This window comes from Thermobia domestica, chromosome 8 (genome assembly GCF_964235325.1).
Source record: "Thermobia domestica chromosome 8, izTheDome1.hap1.1, whole genome shotgun sequence".
NCBI classification, from domain to species: Eukaryota; Metazoa; Arthropoda; class Insecta; order Zygentoma; family Lepismatidae; genus Thermobia; species Thermobia domestica.
This window is the reverse complement of record NC_137461.1, coordinates 18,210,694-18,233,807: the sequence shown is the minus strand read 5'-3', so window position 1 is coordinate 18,233,807 and position 23,114 is coordinate 18,210,694. Positions and strand designations below refer to the sequence as shown.

Below are 23,114 nucleotides of genomic sequence, written 5' to 3'. Positions count from 1 at the left end.
AAACTAGTCTTGTAATACTAGTATAAAATTTTTCAAAATCAAATATTGTACAATTGTACACATGTGTATATACCATAAAATAATAATAAATTAGATATATTTCATTAATATTTAGGAATAAGTTTTAGTACTATTCTAATATTTGTGCCTCATAATACTATACGACTTATAAAAACATTAGTAGCTTTGAGAAATGGGCCCCAAATGGCAAGTTAATGAATTTATCTTCTATGCTCTTCGTGGAAGAATTCCGAACTGATCAGTAACCTTCAATGTTAATGTTACTCTATATTTTCAGTATGTTTGGAATGTCTTTGAACTTGTCAAATAATTTATGAAGATAACCTACATTATTTTCAATAACAACCAATATCTCTTCATCGCCCTGGTATTCTATTTGACGTTTAACGTACCTTTTGAGTACCGGGGCAAAATGAGAGATCTACATCTTAACATGAAACCTGAATCAAAGTATCCCTATTGGGGATCGAACCAATCATACGGCAATCAGGGATCTCTTCTTCATCTGTAGGGGTACACAACTTGGAAACTTCTACTTTACAAAACGGTAATGACTAAAACTGGTATAAAGCTACCAATGTTTTAAAGAATAGTAAAAGATACTGCACCTGTGAGAAAGAACATTCGGCATCAGATTCGCACTCATGTCTACATCCACTGATGGGATTTCCTTGGTAACCTGGTAGACAAGAGCAAACTGGTTTATCCACATCGACACGGCAATTGGTATTTGGACCACATGGGCTTGGATGGCATAACTCATCTATCAAAAAAAGAATCAAATTTATTATGTCATTGTTGTAAAGTCTTACTTATTCCTTTATATATAGGTTAATGTTCCATATTATATTTTCAATCGAATAATATTTACCTACTAAGAAGGTACAGTGTATCAACTGTTTCCTTCATGAATTTATTTCTATTATGTTGGAAACCATTATTTATAAAATTTGAGAAACTTCTTAACTGGGGCAATTAATAGTTAGATACAATTATTTCGGTGTATATCGACCAGAGTAAGTCAATAATCATGAAATACCGATTTGGCCGAAATTGAGATAAGAACAGCAGGTACATCATATGACCATGGGATATTAACTGAGAAATACACAAAGTCGTCTCAATAATATTGTAAGGCTCAATACCCTTACGGGTAAGCAGCCCTTATAAACACATGCTTCATTCACAACACGTGCTATTGTGTACAAATATTGTCACAGACGATGGAAGGAGAATACCAGGAAGTCACGAAGTTGGTTCGGAAGGAAACCGAAGATAGACAACCCTCTCCTCAGAGGACACCCATAAAAGAGGACCACAAGTGGACAGGAGCATCAGTCTACAGCTGATCATTAACCTACCAACATTTTTCTCCTGGCACCGCAATGGGCTATGGAGATTCCCCCTAAACCTTATCTCTGGAGGCTGCAGTGAACGAAAGGAGATATCCTACAACCTTATTTCTCCCGGGGTTGCAGTGAGCTACGGAGAAATCGTATAACTGTCTCCCGAGATCGCAGTGGACAAAGGAGACTCTTTATAATCGCCTACTCCGGAAGCTGCAATGAGCGAAGGGGTTCTTATTATAACTTAAGACTAATTGAACTGTATTTCCGAAGCCACTATTGTGTGCTAAGGATACACTGCACTTTGAAAACATTTTTGTATATTACAAAGACTTTGTATGTGAATCATTATATAGATTAATTTTTACAATAAATAGATGAACAACTTAACCATGGTCTGTTTCATTAGACTCTACCGAAAACATTGCAATATTGATATATTGTCATACGGTTTTTAGCTAAACAGAAAATTGTGGTCTCCTCAAAACCAATTTTTCAGCAGATATTGTTTCTTATCTTTGGACAGCTTAACATCGAGCTCAACAAAATTATGTTTGACGGTAAATTGTCATGCATATTGTTTCGAGGAAATTGGGAAAGGTGAAATTTTATGGAGCTATAAAGCACATCATTTGTTACCGTCAATATTTACAGTGAATGTTTAATGAAGGAAGTATTAATGGGAATTAGAGATTTCGAGATTGGAGGGCAGATCATTAACAAGATTAGGTATGCGAATGATACGGTTATTACAGCTAGAGCCGAAGAAAGACTATAGGAGATGACCGACAAAATAGTTGACAGTGGGAAACTATACGGAATGGAAGTCAACATTGAAAATCGAAAATTACAAACATTGAAAAATATCCCGCGAAAACGTGCTCTTACGGGTCAGTGTAGAACAAAGAGAACTTGAAGAGGTAAATTATTTCAAGTATCTGGGAAGTATTTTGACGAGAGGCACTTACTGTACCAAAGAGATTAGACAAGATTGCCATAGAAAAAAAAGCATTCAACAAGATAAGTTTACTCTTAACTCCCAGGCTTAATATTGGACTAAGAAAGAAGTTGGTATATATGGAGCATGGACTATATGGTTCAGAGACTTGAACATCACGGAAGTTAGAGAGGAAATATTTAAATAGCTTCGAAATGTGGTGTTGGAGGAAGATCGAGAAAATAAAATCGACAGAGACAGTAACAAATGGAGATGTTTTGAAATGGATAAGAGAGAAGAGGACACTTCTAGCGACCATCCGTCATAGGAAGGTCAATTGGATTGGACATATCTTGCGAAGAAATTGTCTTCTTCATACCAGTATTGAAGGAAAGCGAGGAATAGTAAGAAGTGCACAATTGATCGATGATTTGAAGAATAAAGAAAATATTGGGATTTAATAGAGGAAGCTGAAGGTCTTGAAACGTGGAAGAAACATTTCCAGACCCAAACCCAAAATTAAGAAGAAAAAACTCATTAGTCCCAAGACCTGCAAAAAGGCAGAATACTTAATAATAATAATTTCTTATTCTGTTAAAACATATTATTTATTTATTTATTTACTTTATATGTAAAAAAAAGAAAGTATGGTTATTTTCCTTTCCTAACTATAGAACACACGCTTTTAACACTGACACACGTATTCCTTGTAAGAAATTCAGAAATTATACAATAAGCTTACATTTAAAAAATCAGCCCATAACATTAAATTTATTAAATATGTATTTAGGATTAAAATAGAAATGTAATTTCGTATCTGATGTTCATATTCAGCAGGCTGACTTACTTGGATCGAATCTTCTGCAGGAGCTGAATGGATCTCCAACATATCCATTTGGACAACGGCAGACAGCCACATGATCCCGTACATCACAATCAGCGTTGAGACCACATACTCCGGTGCAGGGACTCACACAGTGGTAGTCTTTACAAGCTCTGTTTGATGGACAATCCGCATGATCTGGAAGATATTAATGGGAACTATAAATTGTGTTTTCTCTCAATTATAAGTCTACGCAACTTTATTAAAAATCAATGATATTCTGACTTGAAAAATCCATAATGAATTTCTGTATACACATTTAAAAGGTGATATACTCCCCACTGAAAATAACACTTCTCACTTGAGAAACTTCTCACTTAAAATAGGTTAAGACTTTAGGTAAAACTAGAAATATATTAGCAATATTTAAGAAAATCGTATGTAAATATTACTCTTCAAATTTACATGCATAATTATGGAAATTCCTATAGAAATACTATGGCTATCCGTCCATTCGCCTATCGACAGTTTTCAAAGTGAAAACTAGAAGTAACGAGAAATTGTTTCCTGTTATGGATGCAGAGCCCTAAGAACATTTTCTATCTTCTTCCTTATCCTTGCATTGCATCCGGAAGTAGTAGTAGAGATTTACTTATTTAGGGTTTTTCAACATTGATGTTCATACAACAAAAACGATACGAAACAGAGAAGAAAACATTCTTTGTTGACGTTCATATGAATCCCAAGAAAAGTTTCCAACCCCGCTCGTACCATTCGTTGAAATCGGAAGTGAAAGCAATCCATTTTCAATTTGATTCGCATGAAATAAAGTCAGAACGATACAACGATCAATATCTTACCTCTTTGCTCTATGGTGATTAATACTGAGAACCAGGACCGTGCCGTGGGGGGGCGAGCGGGGCGACGACCCCAGGCGCCGAAGTAAGGGGGGCGAAAAATTCGGGAGAAAAAGGAAAAAGATAGGAAAAATACTTGGAATATATGTATGGAGGTACCATCGTATACTCTCGCCCCGGTCGCTGGTTTTCCAGAGCACGGCCCTCTGAAAACCTTAAATTGTTGACTTCTATCACCTCTGACATCAATAGATTGATAAAGGCAAGGAAAAAATCTGTTCTTGTATTGATCCTCATATAACAAAAACTAAATGAAATAACGAGAAACATTTTTACCTATGAACTCGATATTCTAAACATTGATTTCTATAAATCCACTATGACTTCCGGTTTCAATATTGTGGACTTAAAATGTAAAAATAAAAATGAAAAATCTAATTTTATCAAAATATTTATGTTTATTTTACGCACGTACATTTCTTAGTTTTTTATCCGATTTTAATTGTCCAGACAAGCTGCAAAAAATAATATTACGTCTATATGTGAATGATGTTGTTTGTCTCCTTATTAATTTTCGTATTATTTAAGACTGTGTATGCAATAAATTGTAACAAACTGTAGAAACTTCTGAATTACTTATGCTAATAAAGGTATTTCTCTAAAAGTAACATTTTTCTGCACATATCGAGAGTTTTAAAATTGAAACACCACAGGCAATACTTTTCCACGTTTCAGTAATATCTCTTCCGTGGTACATAAACTAAAAACTGCCTACTTTCAGTCCGCAACGTTAATTCTGAATTCAACCTATCCTATGAGAAGTAATACTGTTACCATCTATCCTCATTCTAAGTTGCACTGGATAAGTAGTGAATCCAGTGGACTTAGCGTTTAGTTTCATTCATTGATATACAAGGACGAACCGTTCCCAGGTTCACAAGAGAGAAGCAATCTATATCATCAACAGTAGGTTAATAGGGAGAAATATTCCTTGTATACACAAATTCGCTACATTACACTGAACACTAATAAATGTTCAATAAAAGACCATTAAACTCAGATATAAACATAATTTTGTGTCGAGAAATTCATTTCTGAAAAAACTAAGATTACCAGTACGAGATTGGCAAACTAAGTATGTCTTTATGGCACTGAATATTATAATTGTGGATCTCCTCTTCATCCCTATAACAGCGCTATTAAGGCGTGTTGTCCATATTGATAACCATAGAACAAAAACGAAACAAGAAGTGGTTTTTGATATGCATTACATTTTCTCCCAAATCTCTATTATTACACGATATAGTAGGGATCTACTGCTTCTCACTTTAATGCTGGCTCCGTATAGGGCAAAAAGAATAAGTGAAAGCAAAAGAAAAAAATGGTTATTTCAACTGGATTCAATACTTCAAAAGTACGAGATTCATTCTAGTATTTATTACAGTACATCGAAAGCAGGTTAACACTTTAAATATAGTACCTCATCTTGGATATCTGCGGCCAACTTCCTGTCAGTTTCTCGAATCCACATCGATACCGCGTCTTGTCCTTAGAGATAAAGAAGCCAGTTACTGCTGTTTCCTCCTCTTCCTGATTGGTCAAACATTGTGATTTCAGAAATGCGCCATTTGCAGTAACAGGTCGTAATCCGAAGAGGTAAGATCAGCACTATATGTCAGGCATGACATCAGTTCGATGCTATCGACTTTCTGAATTTTCTGTAGCGTTCTCCGAGCCGAGTATAGTTTTACGTTATCTTATCGTGACCGGGCATGCTTTCGGTTCACCAATGTAAGACACGTTTGGCGTAGTGCGGCAGACTTCCGCTCCAACTGTTTAGAATGAAGGTCTGTATTGGTGGTCCGACTATTAGGGTCGAAATCGTAGTGAATTACCCGCTCGTAATTCCTTGACAACTGGTTCTGGTGGTTGGTCCTTACTCAACCACTGTTTTTGGACACTCAGATCTCGGAAAAGCGCACGGAGTTATTTAGCATTGTTAATTTGTAATATTTTCTGAACAAAATGTTACTTACCTTGACATTCCCCACGGCGACAGTTGGTGTAGGGATCTCCTTGATGACCAGGCAAGCAGGAACAGACAGGTCGACCAGCCGCCTGACGACATTGAGCATTAATACCACAGGGGTTCGGGAGGCAAGGGTCATCGTTGCTAATACGAGAGACAAGGATGCTCGTATCAGGATAATAGTTGTTGGTGATAACAGAAGGCTCAGGTCTGCAGGAGGAATATGGATCACCTCTGTATCCAGCTGGACATGAACAAATGGCCCTGTGGTTCCTTATTTGGCAGTTTGCTCTATATCCACAGGGACTGGGAGAACAGGAAGACACACATTTGTTGCCAAGGCATCGATGGCTACTTGGACACTCAGAATCGCTGCAAGAAAAAAGATCAATGATTGATTATAACACCAGATGCTAAAATAATATATTTAGTAGTTAGATCTAGCAGATTGCAAATTAATTTGAAAGAGGTCCCAAATAAATCAAAATATTAGATTATTAGTTTTTATTAAGAGTCTTTCCCAAAATATCTCAAAATTGATTACCTAATTCATTATATTTCCTATGTGATCATTTTAGCAACCAGAACTCCATTATATTAACTATCTGTTCGTTTACCAACCAGAATTCCATTATATTACCTACGGTATTTGATCGTGTGTCACCTGTCTGGAGATAAAAGCAATCTCAATAATTACTTGATGAATTACCATCAATTTTTAACCATGATATAGAGATTCAAAAGTTAGGGACCGACTCCATTGATGGAGGTGATCCATCCATTTGATACGAAGGTATACCACCCATGTATTCCGATACCCAGTTTTTACAAATGAATAGCCTCCTTGGTAATATGCAACCCAACTGTACCTATACGTAAGGCTGGTTGCAGATAAATCAGTTACTTTCAATATTCTAACCAAACTTCTTCATGTGGTGTACACGTAATGCTGGTATATGTTTAAGATTTCTAAACTATGATATCTACATAGAAAGGGCCCGTCCATCCGTCTGTCTGCAGGCATTAGAGCAGAAATGGTAAAAGGTGTTACATATGTTACAAAGGTTAATGTCATGGTACCAAAAAAGGCTTTTTTGAAACTGCCTCCGATTGGCTCTTTATAATTTGCAAGTTTACCTTAATTTCACAATATGCAGCGAAACTTGCTTTTTTATATATAAGAGCGCATATGTATGTAATTTCTCGTCATTGAATAGATATCGGGATGCGTCATTACTTTATATTCCATCACATCAAATAACTACTTCAAGAATTCATTTACTCGTACAAATATCGTCGTAAGACAGTGATACGGAGATCTCAGCAAATACAAGAAGCTTGATTCTCTTTGGCACAATTAAAATACTGTTGAAATCTCGTTCAAAAAATCTTGACAGTGAAAATAAGTATAAACTAAATTATATTCTGTAGTTATGTCAATCCATGATAGTGTTTAAGTGTGTCTATAAGATGGTGTGGGTTTATTCAAATACGTCGGTGGATACACATGACATTTTGTAATCCCAAATGTTTATTATTCTACACTTTATTATGTATATTATAAAAGTAACATACATGATGCAAGATAAATTGCTAGCTGAGTGAAAGGTAAGATAGGCACTAACTCTGTCATATAAATAAAAATATAGAAACAGTGACAGAATATTTACATGATGAACTTACAAAAAATAACTTACTAACATGAAATCTATGTATATAAAATAAAATTATATTTTTAAGAAAATATATTTTCTGTAGGTCTATAAAACCCAGAAGTTTAATGTCGTATTAATAAAAGCTCTCCACTGACTTCTGTCCTTAGCCAACTGGATCCAGTTTCTACTTTGTATTCTTATTTCTGCGAGATCTATTCTTAATATTGTTCTGTGTTTCTAGTTAAAATTTTGAAAGTATTCCTACTTTCTTCCATTCTGGCTACATGGCCTGCCCACCTGAGCCTCCTAAAATTAATAATCTTTACAAGATTAGGTAAACGGCATTAACTATGCAGTTTCTCGTTATGAAGTTTCTGCCATTCCTCATTCCCGTCTTTCCTCTTGCGTGCGAATACTCCTGTCAGGATTTTATTTTCAAATACCTTTACCTAGTTTGCGTTTCTCCATCGGTGCAAGCAACCATACAGCACAACAGGCATAATTATCGTTTTGTATGTTTTACGTTTCAATTCTTCCACAAAATTCACGAAAACAAAAATGTTTGGAGTGAACAATAACACAAACTTCCTTTTTTTTTTTTCAGTCTACATTCAATTTCTTCGTGGATATGGTTTTCATGTCTTAATGTTGATCCTAGATATTTGAAAGTATCCACTTTGTCGAAAGTAATACTTGAATTTTTAACTTATTCATAGTTTGGAGTATTCCGGTCACGGAGAATTTCAATTTATTTAGTTTTCGCTGCATTTCCCCTGCAAGCATTTAATAAAATTTCCAGATTTCTTTCTATTGTCCTCATATCATTTTCTATCAGATTGACATCATAAACCATTACTTGGTGAGATTGTAATAACTTTGGTACGTACAATATCTAGTGATCGACAGCATCAGGAATAAAATGCTGTAAACGCCATAATCTGTAGCCTATATGCTTTGTGAAATAATATTTTCGACAAACTGAAACTTTCAAATATTTAATATTAACAGAAAAAATATATATTCACGAAGAATTTATCTACATTATTAATTTATTGACAAAGAGTAATGTTTGATTAGAATTCAAGACATTACAAAATTGCTTATATTAGAAAAAGGAACTCAACACAAGCATGTAGATAAATTTAACAATGTAAGACAATTTAACAATATATTTGTAGAAACATAGACTATGAGAACAATAACATTGGAAATTGACAACACCTGCGGAACAATTGTTGCGATATATAAAAGAATAAGCAAATTAACATAATTACAAGAAAAACATATATAGGTTAATTTAAAATGATTAACAATTGTCAAGAAACTTTAAAACAACAGCACTTTTAAATTTTCGCCGAGATGATTACAGAAAAAAAGATCTGCTCCAGTTCCTTACCAGAGGGTAGCGTTCCCAAAACTGTTGCAACGTTCCCTCTTTGTACTGCCATACTGATGCGTTGACGAAGAAATTAAATGTCAAATAGAAACAGACAATTCATGTCATTATTTAGTTCAAAGTCTCTTGTCGTCGCGAGTTCTGTCGAGAAATTTGAAGCTTAAAATATATAAAACGATAATCATGCCTGTTGTTCTGTATTGCTGCGAAACATGGTCTCTTATTCTGAAGGAAGGACGTAGACTGAAAATGTTTGAGATCTTGAGACGAATATTCGGATTCAAGAGGAACGGAAACGGTAAATGGTGGAAACTTCATAACGAAGAACTACATAATTTATACATACCATTTACCAAACATTGTTAGGATTATCAAATCTAGGAGGTTCAGGTGGGCAGGTCATGTAGCCAGAATGGAAGAAAGTAGGAACACTCCAATCGAAAAACGATCATTAGGAAGACCTAGGCACAAATGGGAGGACAATAATAAGATGGGTCTCGCTGGATTCACTTGGCCAAAGAAGAAGTCAATAGAGATATGTTCTGAACACGGTATTCAATCTCCGGGCTCCATACCATAGAGTTAGTTAGTTATGAGCTTTGTCTGTCGTATGTTTTGAATGACATTAACAACAGAATGACAAAAACTATACGACTGATACATATTTAACTTACTATTCACACTGGGGTCCACAACCAACGATAGTATTTGGTTTGGGGAAATATCCTGGCAGGCAGCGGCAAACGGCAGCCCCTGATGAGCTAACACTGCATTCGGTTCTTGGTCCACAAGGACTTGGATGGCATGGATTTGAATATGCTATAGAAGAAAATTTAAAAACAAATCATTTTAAAATGTAAACAATACATAGTAAAATACGTAAAGATTGATATAATAGTAATTAGACGGGGGGTCCCAGTAAATGGGCCAATCCCAAGAAATGAGGAGTCCAAATCGTTGGGAGACCCCTGAAAAAAGTATCCTTTTTAAAAAAGTTTATTTCATTCAATTGTGATTTATTCAAGTTTAAAATTCCCGCTGAACTTGTCTACGGTCCCAAGAAATCAATGGATGGCCCGGAACATAGCTTCAAATTAGTATTGTTCGTCATGTGAATACTCAAAGTTATAAATGAAATTCATGTATACTCGTAAAAAAAAATGCTCCAATATGGGAGCGAATATTCAATAGCAAACATAAAACGTAAGACAAAAGAATCGTATTCCCTTTAAAAGAATAGTTCTTTTTTTACACTTTTATTATATTTCTCAAAGCAGCCACGACTCGTCAGACCAGATCGTCAGAAAGATAAAACTCAGAACAGTTTAGTTTCATTTCCTCATTATTTTGAGTTTCGTATGCTGTATTTATTATATTATTATTGATATTTGTGAAATAAATTCTGCATAAGGTACCATTTCAGTAAATTTTGTAATAGTAAACTAGCAGAAATACTAATTCTTGTCAAGGGAAGAATCAAAGTTTACGGAAAATAGTTGAAAATTATGTTTGATCCTCCTTTTCCCCTTTAAGATACGTATTTCATTAAAGAGCTTCTTCCTGGCTAAGCGGTTAACATACGTGCCTTTGGCGTGGGACACACAGGTTCGATTCCCGGCGGGAGCTAGTGTGGTTCAGATTCCACGTTACTCAATAGGTCCAAGTCTGATGTAACATCGCTGCTGAACGGGACGTTAAACTCAACTCAACGTATTTCATAAATTTCAAAGAAGCGAAATCATAAAATTTTAGCTCGACACATTTTGTTATGTTAAAAAATGAGCTTCAAACGATTCAGCCAATTTCTGACATTGATTATTTTATGAATACGAAATCAGTAAATAAAATATTATATAAATTGTCCTCTTTTTTCCCTTCCTCCCCATTCCCTAGAAGTGGAATTTTGATAAAAGCTGAGACAATTATTTCTTGTTCCTAATAAAAGGTTGACATTCCGAGTTTCATCTCCCTAACTAGAGAGTCTCCTAACATTCTATTATTCATGAATAATTTTTGCATCTTTTACACCCTTTAGGGTATGTATTTTGATCAAATTGAAATTATGAAAACATCACCCCAACCAGGGCTCCCAACAAATGAACACAGAACATAGTTAAAACGATATTTAGAGATCGTGGTTACGTGGTTAGCGTACACGTCTTTGACGGAGACGCAGGTTTGATTCCCGATAGGATTTCATGTGATTTGAATCCCATGTGATGGTGCAGGTCCTCAGTGCTGAAAAAATCAACCAACTATCACAAACAAGTTAATTTCAAGCAGTTCAATCGTTTCCTCTTACAAAATTAGAAATTGAAATATTAATTTTAAAAAAAATGTCCGTTTCACCCTTAGAATCGGAGTTTTCGAAAACATTAAGATACATTGTCGCCAGGTCCGTATCCAGGGGGGTCTAGGGGGCCGGGCCCCCTAAATTTTTGCTGGCCCCCTCTAAAATATTCACGGTAAGCTTGCAAATGAACTATAATATAGTGATGAAATATAATATTGTTGGATCACCCCTTCCTACATTTTTGGGCTGGCTACCGGTCTGGTTGTCACCCATTTTTAATGAAAAGTTTGTACACCAAGTTTCATCTCCCTAAATTGACAAGCTCGTAACATATTATATTATATTTCTGACATACACTCGAAACGCCACCGTTAGGTTATCCACCTAATCAAAATGGCATGAGGAAAAAAAAAACACCTCGAAGACAGTGCTAAACGGTTGAAATATTTTCCCACTAAGTGATTACATAAACATCTTTTTCATTTTATGTATATTAATATGTTTAGCGTACAGAACAAATTAAGAGGACCTATATTGTCTTCTATGTCATTGAAAGTGCGAGCTTGCTGATGAAAATAATTTTCTTGAACGAATTAATTTCGTTGGTTATCATTGTCCAATAACATTCCCCCTAACAACGCTTGATAATATTTAGGCAACGAAAACTGAAAAAAAATCATTAGAAAATCACTTCACCAAAATATTAATAGGATCGAATCCTGCGACCTATGATCAATTTTTTTTTATCCTTTTCTTTTAATAAAAACGTAACAATAGGTTTTTGAATTAAACTTACATTGTGAGTTGACTCCTTTCTGAAGTACTGTGACTACAAATAACGTCCAGCATAATCTTAGGGGCCCCATAGCGCTGGTCGACCCTGAAAAAAGAAAAGGAAAAAATCAGTTCTAGTGATATACATATGCAGAACACATAAATTCGAGTGCCACACTAGCCTCTTTTCATAAGCAAGTGTTGAAATTAGATTACTTTGTCTATAATTATAATAATTTATTAAACATGCCTTCTTTGAATAAACCACATCTATTCTACCACATAGAAATATGAACAAGCAGAATATTCGCTACTGTTCGGACACCAATTCCCATTGGTGTGGTGTGTGTGGGGAACCGGTGTTGTGGTTCGTTTATCAATAGTATCTTAACAGCAATCGAGTATCGTCGAATGTTGGAAGATATCTTGGCATCTCTCTTATCTGAAGATAGAACCCTGTTTTCTACCAGCACGATGCTACCTGTCCACATTATGGAAATTGTGTTATTGAATATTTGGATGCGTAGTTTCCCAACTCGTGGATCGGTAGATGTGGTGCTATTGAATGGCCGCCATGTTCCTCTGATCTCATTCCCCTAGATTTTTATCTTTGAGGACATCTCAAGTCCATTGTATATTCAGTGACAATTTGGGATATTTACCATCTAAAGGAATGCATGCTGAAGCTTACCTAAGAGCACTTTGAACAAGGATTTGGATGAATGGGAAAAAAGAATGGCTTTGACTATTCAAGGGAATGAACAATACATCGAACACATCTTTTAATGGAAATAATCTGTAGTATGTGACTGACGTTGTGAACCCCCAAAAGAAATAGTCATAACTTCGTTATGGTAAGTGAGAAAGCAAAAATAACAACATTGAATTCCTGAGAAAATTTTAGATGAGAATAAGATTTCGGAACATATTATTTCCATTTAAGAAAATAAAAGTGAATTCAAAATCGCTTATTTCAAGATGGCGGGCTAAAAATTCTCTCCCACTTAATACTACTAACCTACAGTGTTGCTTTGGCAACTCTTTTAAAATTCTGCCTTTTATTTGGGTGTTTGCACACTTTTGAACCACCCTGTATACTCTTCGTATGTATATATATCTGTATATATAACTTGGTAAGCTACTTTATCTACATTTAGAACATAAACTGTTTTAAATCACTGTGGAGTTCATGTAGGTAGATTAATTTCATAGCATGACACTGAGCAACATACAAAAAAAAAAAAAAAAAAAAACTTTTAGAAATTATTTAGTTGTTTATACATATTCATAACCAAAACATTTTCACCACAATGAAAAAAAAAAATGAAAAGTGTACTGGAGATGGCAAATGTACTGTAGGAGTAAAAGTGCCTTCTGCGTTCGTAGGCACGAATATGTGTTGGTGTTTATATGGATCCGTGTGGGTGACGAGAAAATTGCCAAAGTTGATGTTTTAAACACTTTCTGTCTTATGAATTATGACCTAAACAGGGGAAAGTATCTCTTCGTAGGCCGAAAAGAAAGTATACGTTTAAAGAGACTTCAATATTTTCTTATTGTGAAAATAAATACAAAGTTTAAACAACCTTCTAATTATTCCAATCTGTGGTTTAAACTTGGAGTAAGAGAAACGAAAAATACATTTATTGCTTTGAATTCGAATTAGAAATTAAATTTCTGGACATTTGGGATCAATGACCTTTTAAGCCAGTCACGAGCAGAGTAAATCTGTCTTCAACATTCGAGGGGACGGGTAAGACCATTCCCATAATCTTTTTTTTTTTCTTTCTTTCTTTTAAGTGATATTCAAAATATTTCTGAAGTTGAAAAATGATGCTGTGGAGGATCAGGGTAGCAGAGTTGTCTTCAACATTGGGAGGCAGGCAGATTTTAAGCTTATTCTGGGGGATATCAATATCATCTCACTTTCCTTTGTGGCAATTGGACACAAATAATCACATTTCTCTCCCCAAATCACATTTCAAATCGGATTATTGGGGGAGAGAGTCCCCCAGTTCCAAGATTGGAAGTGACATGACCCCTTGATCCTCCGGGATTTGCGTCAGTGCCAGTAATAATATGAAAAATGACGTCCCTCGGTAATCATACTACCCGGGAAAGTAGGGAGAGAAGAAAGGAATACAAAAGAAAAGATTTTTTATGTTAGGTACCATCCAGGCATTTGCCTGGTGTGAATGAGGAAAAGCAAGGAAAAGCCTCACTCAGGGTAGCTGGCCTGAAAAGGTTTTTACACCTTTTATGACCCGTATGTCCACCAAGAATCGAACCTGGAACGGCTCGCACCAAAAGCAATCGGGTAGCGTTAGCCACACTTATTGCTTTAGTTTCGGATTAGTAAACATTCAGTAGGATGCTTATAGCGATGTTAAGATTCGGAAAATTCATTATTGAATAAGAATGAACATTCGAATACATTCGGACACTTGATAGAATAATTATTCGAATATCGAAAACGAATAACACCAGAAAAAATATTAAAAAACCCTATATTCGAATAATTTTAACAGAATTGGTGCCGAATTCCGTTGAATCAGCCATTTAACATTGTTCTATGAAATCATATGCATAAAAAATTGAATAGAAGCGTCAGTACACATCAAACTCTACATGCAGAGGAAATTACCTAACCTGCTTGCATAACTAACTAATTACCTCTATGCACAATGGAACTCGAAGGTTCAATGCCATATTCTCCACTGACTTCTATCCTTAGACAACTGGATTCAGTTTCTACTTTGTACTCTTTCCTTCCATCTGCGCCTAGATCTTCCTAATTGTCGTTTTCTGATTGGAATTTCTGTTAAGAATTTAAAAGCGTCCCTACTTAATTTCATTCTCCCTACATGACTTGCCCACCTGAGCCTCCTACACTTGATGGCTGTAATAATGTTTGGTAAACCGTATAAATTATGTAGTTCCTCGTTATGAAGTTTCCGCCATTCTCCATTCCCATTCCTCTTGGGTCCGAATATTCATCTCAGGATCTTGTTCTGTTCTTCCCTCAGAGTAAGCGATTATGTTTCACAACCATACAGAACAACAGACATGATTATCGTTTTATATATATATATATATTAACCTGCTTGTATATTCACGATTAATCATAGTGCAGTTCATGTTCCGCAATAGAGCTCTCTTCTGGCTATATGGATACCATACATTCCTTCGGCACAGGCGACGCTAGTTTGATTCTCGGTGGTTCGGATCCCACGTTAAGCTGTAGGTGCACATCTCACACAGTCTCGCTGCTAAAAGGGACACTAAACTCAAACTCAATATGTTCCGCCATCTTGATATCCGAACAATCGTAGAAAGAAGTTTTAACGTTGATGTATGGCAGACCAATATGGCGAGGCTTTTCAAATCAAATACCTTCTCTTTTACCACACGTCTCCAGTCGAAAAGCCCTCTTTCGCTTGAGTAACAAAATTAGTTGGTGAATTTGTATGTATTGTTTTAAATGAATCAAAATATTGCAAATCATTGGTGTAGCTTGGACAGCCTAAAATCAAGACGAAATATAAAACAAAGGTGTGTGCAGCCATCAAATTTTGTTAATAGATGGGTCAATGAAATGTACTTTTGTCAGAAATTACGGTATCATTTGTTTACAATGGGTTCCAAAGAAAAGTGCTGCGCATGGAGGAGCTTATAGGGCTTTGTTCCGTGTTGACCTACAAATATTATAATGAAAGAAATAACTACAATTTTGGTCTAATTTCCCGAAAATATAAATAGATCAAAAATAAGAATGGTAGGGAAATGCATTAAATGAAAATAATTGTGGATGACATACTGTTCTGTGTTTCCTTTATTTAGCAGCTATTGTTTGTAACCTTGCACCTTCATGTCACGGGAAATGCCGGAATTACTTGAAATCCATTAAATTTAATCTCAATATTCAAACGTTTATCGTTGCGATTCCTTCACATTGCATTAGCAGGAGGATTCCAATTAGAATATTAAATCACGGTACAGGGTACCTAATATTTTTCATATCTTGGTAGACACCTTCCACTGGCGTCTCTGGTATGTAAAATTTGGAGGGGACATCAAAGAAAGTGACTTAAATGGTACTACCTAACTCAACCTCTTTATTATCTTCGATTCTATTTGTTACCTTTCTTCGTACCTTCTTGGACTCCCTAAAGTTACATCAAAAAACACTGTTATAATCATTTCACAACCTGGATATTATATTCCAAATAAATCAAATATAATTATTTAGGGAGCAGGAAAATTCGGTGTAGGAAATTTCGGCGTAGGAAAATTCGGTGTAAGAAAATTCGGTGTAGGAAAATTTGGTGTACAGAAAATTCGATGTACAGAAAACTCGGTGTGGGGAATGTTAGGTGTAAAGAAAGATTCGTTGTAGTAGGCCGTAGGATTTATTAAATACTCAACTTTGAGGATAAATGAGTGTATTAGTTTGAAGTTCAAATTTTGTGTAGAACGTACTTTTACTGTCTACTATCATTTTTATTGTTTACTGTCTACTTTATATTGCTTTATATTGAATTGTGTTCCTGAAATTATTGGAATTATAGATTTCGAGGGATTTTAACATTTTATGGCCCTTACATGACGAGAAATTTGTCCTCCAACCAGACACTTTAGTCCTCAAAGTCCTCCAATCAGACACTTTAGTTTGTTTACCTTAAGGCAAACAAACTAAAGTGTCTGATTGGAGGAGAAGTCAACTATTTGTACAACTATTATCTGATAAAACCATCCTGCTTTATATTGCCCTTTCCACTAAGACTTTTTTGATCAATATATTTTTGCATCTTACATATGTATATACAGAGTGATTCTTTGAAAACTCACGGATTTCATTTGGCTCTAGAATTTCTAACTGAAGTCAGATTTTCATGCGGTTTGCTGCAAATCATCAAGGAGGGATGGGAGATTTATGGGACTATGTTTACTGGTTTAAATTCATCCGGGGTAATATAGAGCAGGCCGCAAGAAAAACAGCAAATATTCGCCATTGTACGTTATAGTTCGAATGAGATGTTGGATATTTGAAGTGAAATCACATGTTGAATAGGGATTTTTTAGGTGACTTAGAGTCGGTACCTGACATCTTTCACAACATCCGCCAGCGAGGTCCGATGCTTCTCTGTCTTCCTCAGAAGCGCTCCTGTTTCCTGCAATTTATTCACTAACGACCATATTATGTTCCTGTCTGGGGCAAAACGTGAGGCACAGTTGCGTGCAAATGCCCTTTGCGTAGCAACAATAGACCCCGTTCTCCAAAAACTTTTTAACGATAAAATCATGTTGCTCCAAAGAGTACATTATTGTAACTGTGTCCTGATCATATTGGTACAGTAGCACAGCATAATTCTCAATACAACGGCCCAGTTTCTTGTTTCTTATTGACCGTCGCGAGATTGCCATCTAACGAAAAAACTCAAATCTCCACACCGCACCTCACCTAATTTCAATTCGATACAGTGGTGATACAGTTTGCTGTTTTTCTAGAGGCGTGGCCGATATTACCCCAAATGAATTTAAACCATAAATTTCCCAACGTTCCTTGATCATTTGCCACAAATCGCATGAAAAGCGGACTTCAGTTAGAAATTCTAGACCCAAATGAAATCCGTGAGTTTTAAAAGAATCACCTTGTATGTGTTCTATGATGTACTATAGGAAAGGTGTTTTTAGTTGTTCCTATAACTATTCTCTGAACTTATAATTGTTTTATTTCTGACAAAAAGTGTCAGCTTCATTGTGTGATGAAAAGTAGTTTATAGTAATACCCCACGAAAGACATGCAAGAGGTAGTGGACTAAAGGCCCCCCCCCCCAAAAAAAAATGTTTTTCTTGAAATAGGAAATAACATTTTATTCGTTACATTTTATGGTTTTCGTTTTCACAATATGAAGTGTCGTAAATTATTGTAAAGTGGTAATATTCCGTATGTATTACACCGAATCTACCTTACACCTAAATTTCCCCACACCGAGATTTCCGTACACCGAATTTTCCTACACCGAGTTTTCTTACACCGAATTTTCCTACACCGAAATTTCCTACACCGAATTTTCCTAGACCCAATTATTTATATGTTATTCTATCGTTAGTAAATTAATTAAATTAGAATGAAATATTGAATATTTTGTACTTCAAAATATTGGGGAGACGCTTCCCCCTCGTCCCCCCACCAGAGATGCCCATGACACCTTTGTCTAGTTCTCTAATATAGCTAGAACTCGAAACCTGAAAAGAAGAAGAAGAAATTATCACGGCATCTGATACAAGGGCATTGACCGCCTGACATTTTAAATACAATTTTTCTCCCATCGCCAGCAATGTTGATCAATTTACGTAAAATTTATGAGAGATGAAGCAAGAATCTTGGATTCATTCCAGATGCATGTTGAAATGAGATAATTTGATGGGTTGAATAGGATTACCAACCATTAGTTTAAAATACGTGCAAAATATGGGATAGAAACTATATGTTCCTTCATTTTTATGAGCTTATGTATTTTATAGGGAAATGTTATGAGTTTTTGTATGCAGTATTCGAAACAAGAAGAGGTCCTTCGGTGAAGAAAAGTACTCAACATAAGTAATTTAATGATACGTAAATTGAAATGTTGAGGCCTGAAAAAAAGAAGACAAGGCAAGGTACAGGTATAACATCTTTTTTGAACCATGTTTCATGAAAAGAAGGATTTGAACTCGGATTCCATACTTTTCTGTGCGAAAAATAATTTGTTTCTCCAAAGGCGGAAATTTCACTACTTCACCAAGTAATGCATGTATTGAATGTTTTAATTTTTTAATAATAATATTAATATTTATTTCAGTACCGGTAACAGTTTATTAGCAAAAATACAGCACATTGTGCGGTAACAAAGCACTACATTATGATACTATAATAATAAGAAAACGGTAAAAGGAGGAAAACCAAGGATCTTATAAAATAGAGGATCTGCCCTTACAACAAAATCTTGAAGCCATACGTCACAGTTTTGCCACCCCTACTCTGTCCACTACGCCCAATAAGATCGCAATGTTTTGAGCCAACAATCATGGCGGAAACGAAAGTAACCAATCAGACGAGGCCGAAAACGAGAGTAGCCAATCAGTCTTGCCGACGCTCGCTTGTTTTTTGGCTTCATTAATTTAATAGGATGAAGATACATATAGGTAAATCCTCTATATACAAGCAATTTTATATACAGATACATATAGGCAATTTTATAACATTCTTGAGGAAAACTAATATAAAACATAATGTACCTAGGTAGATAAAAGTCAATCTAGCGAAAATAATTTATTGTCAACGCTTAAAAATTGTCAAACTATTTATCTAAAACAAACAAAGAAAAGGTAAGAACAGCAGTCTTAAAATTAGATTTTACCTTAATGTTGCTAAAGTTATTGGTTAAGAACAATCACCATTTATTATTAATTAATTGTTTAATACAGTGAGGGTAAATTTATACCTATACTTAAAGAATCTGTCAATCTTTTTAAAATTTCAGATTTCCAATTCAGAGGAACTAAAATTGTGCTGTTTCTTATACTATGATTTGGTACTTTAAAACCTATGTTTCGTAAACAGTATTCGCTGCATTATAGACATTATCTAGTATCTTTTGGATACGTACTTTATCAAAATGTTTTCTTCTATTCATAAGACTCTCCAAACCCCAATAATCATTCCAATATTCATAGCCATATGAATAGTAACTCAGTTTCATCTTAAAACGTAGCAGTCGAATAAAACATTTTTGGACAGATTCTATCTTGTTTATAAAAGTTTTAGAAACACTGTTCTTCATTACCGACCCAAATTCTAAATTTGATCTTACAAATAATTTATATAAATAATAATAATAATAATGAAAATCTCAATTATCCCAAAGCAGTTTACGCTTTGTTTAACTATATTGTTAAGAATTTTATGACCTAGTGACCTAAAAATATTAATTTGTTTTTGGACAAAGTTTGAAGTTGATTTAATTATTGTGAGTATTATTGATCCCTACAAAATACATTGGAAAAATTGGAGATACGTGCTGCTAGCTATTGGAGATAATTGAACCATTTAACTCACATTATATGATTTGTAAATGTCATGTAATGTCTTGTACTACTAGTGTACAAGAGATTTTGAAAGTTAAAATTTTGAGAATTGTATTTATTATAAAATTATGGGAAATTATGACTTGTAATAAATACTTGTAGAATTTGAAAATTCTGTAAAACAGGCTTCAGAATGGGCTGCTGACAGCTCGAATTTTCATGTTTACGTAGTGATTGCAGATTAAGTTTTAACATACTGACAGTTTTTTTTTCTTTTATGGGAAAGTATCTTCAAGTAAATATTGTCAGCTGACCATTAAGTGTGAAAATTTGTGCACGGTCACTCTGTGTTAATATTCGTGGGATGCTATCGTTTGTCAAGGTCATATAACATCTGATTGTTCTGTACATGAAGATTCCCTCAGAGATTCTTTAATCCCTCACAAAAGATGTCTGTCAAGTAGATTAATTGCGGCACTTATGCCAGATGGACTTCGGAAAAAAACATCCTGGTTGCGCCTCCTCCGTGATCACGTTTCTGGGAATCTGAAGGGCATGCGAGATGCTGCTCCATCCCACCCTTCAAATCTCTTTTATTTTAAATCATTAAATATCAGAAGAGGGACGCGTCGCTTGTTGATGAGATAGAAGAGGAAAAAAGTGGATTTCTCCATATAGGTTAATAGGTTAGGGAAGTAGGGAGGTTCCAGCGTCCCTGAGGAAAAAGAACAGTTGGACGTCAAGAAACATATTAATGTGTAGGACAGCCAGAATCTCTCTCTCTCTCGTGTATACTGTATGTGTTGTATGCGAATGTAGGTGTATTTTGGAAATTAACCAAACGGCGTCTCATCCTTCGCAGCAGAATAAATGATGGACCCGAAGAGGGTGCGGTCAAGAAGATCCTAGGGTGGAGTCCTTATTTCTTTTGGTTTAGAAAAAAATATTTATAACCTTGTGCTTCCAGATTTGTAGGGAGGATGGATATACATGGCGATTTGGCCTTGAATGTCCCAAAATTATTCTGCCAAAATCTTATTCTGGCTGTTCCTGTTTAAAAGTGAACGGAGGATGGAATACGAAATGAAGCCCTGGAACCGTTCTTTTGCAGCAGACAAAGTCTTCTTTTGTTTCGTTACCGTTGTTGAAATCAGTTCTACTGTTGTATATACATATATACCTACTTAATGCTTTCTGTAATTGTTTCACCTCAGCTGGCACAACTTATGACGTATGTAAGAGAGTATTTCCACATCCAAACAGGTTCTATATTGGTTAACTTTCTTTTTGTTTCAAGGAAGAGCAAGTTTATAATTAATTTTAAGAATTAAACTAGCATATCATAGGAAAGGAAAAACGAAAATATTTACTTGTACTTTTATGGAACCTACAATCTTCAAATCTCTAGCATTTAAAAAAAATAGATAAGTGGGTGTTAGCAGTTCTAAAATACGCTTAGTAAATCTCATTGGATCGGATCGGATTTGATTTTTAGTTAGCGTTTCTTTCAGCAGCGAGGACATAAGACATATGGACCTACTGATTAACGTGGAATCCGAACCACATACCCTCCGACCGGGAATCGAATCCGAGTCTTCCAAGCAAAAGGCGCGTACGCTAACCGCTTAGCCACGAGGGAGCTCATAAATCTAATTCCAATAATAATAATAATAATAATAATAATAATAATAATAATAATAATAATAATAATAATAATAATAATAATACATTCCAGCAGATGAAAGCGGAAGATTTATATCCACAAGTGAAATATTTTAGTTTAACGATCCTCGATTATACCCTTTAGGCTAAGGAAAACGATGATTAAGACAAGAGAATAATGATTGAAAAACTGGTAGAATGATAAAGTGGGAGAAAACGGGAGTACCTCGAGAAAATCCAAGGATACGATGTTGTCCACCACAAACTTACTTGGCCGGGTATCGAACCAGGGCCCCCAAGCACCAGAGGTAAGCACACTATCACTGAGCCACCATACTCCCCACTTATATCCACCGACAAAAGACTTCATGCAGGAATAAATGCAAAATACTACTAAAACGCATCACAATATTAGAGGAATGTAGAAAATATCAATTATACACAGAAACATTATAAGATATCTCAGATGGAATGCATTGACAACATAAACTGAGTACGGGTACAAGGAAAGATATTACGACTGGCAAAAATCATATGTCAAGAAATTGGGATGATACAATGTGTGATAAGAGATGTACTAACTGAAAACCATACTAGCAATAGACGAACAAAAGAATTGCTGATAGCTAAAGTAACCGACAAACACATATATCATTATAGGACAGATTTCACAGTAAAACAACGAAAAAGATTAGGTAGACCTAATAGACAACACAATAAACCTGGAGAAAGCATATAGAGAAATAAGTGAGTGTCATTTCATAGTGTGAAACTACAGTAGACTTCCGAACTGTGGAAATTCAATATTAAAACAGACTTTGACGTGGGAGACCCTGGTTCGATTCCCAGCGGGAGATCTTATGGTTCGGTTTCCACGTTAATCAGTAGGTCCACACCTCATATAGCCTCGCTGCTGAACGGGAAGTTAAACTTAACTCAATACTCAATTTAAGTAGTACATCTACAACTACTGGTTGCATTAAATTAATAAAATAAAAAATAAAACCTATTTCTCGGACGCTTAATCCATGTCAAAAATCCATTACTCCTTATGCCTTACTGCTTTTTTTATCTATGATGACAAAGGTTGAAACCAGAAATCGTTAATTTGAACGAATTTCGAATTGAATAAACGGTTAAAGGAGGAGATAGAACCTACTCTTGGGACGCTGAATTGATTGCAAAAAATTGTATCTCCATATCTCATACCGTTTCTCTTCTACGGAAATCAGCGGAAGTAGCAGTAAATTT

At 35.3% G+C, this 23,114-nt stretch overlaps 1 protein-coding gene across 1 annotated transcript in view; it reads right to left on the bottom strand.

Annotated features, from left to right (window-relative positions):
* Positions 1–23,114, bottom strand: part of LOC145692733 (uncharacterized) — a 48,663-nt gene that overhangs the window by 8,490 nt on the left and 17,059 nt on the right. The window contains exons 2-6 of the mRNA XM_081768165.1: positions 12,154–12,237; positions 9,739–9,883; positions 6,021–6,385; positions 3,152–3,325; positions 630–784 (exon numbers count right to left, since the gene is read on the bottom strand). Of these exons, the coding sequence (XP_081624291.1) occupies positions 630–784; positions 3,152–3,325; positions 6,021–6,385; positions 9,739–9,883; positions 12,154–12,223 (909 nt within the window). The 5' untranslated portion in view covers positions 12,224–12,237. The remainder of the gene's footprint in view (positions 1–629; positions 785–3,151; positions 3,326–6,020; positions 6,386–9,738; positions 9,884–12,153; positions 12,238–23,114) is intronic.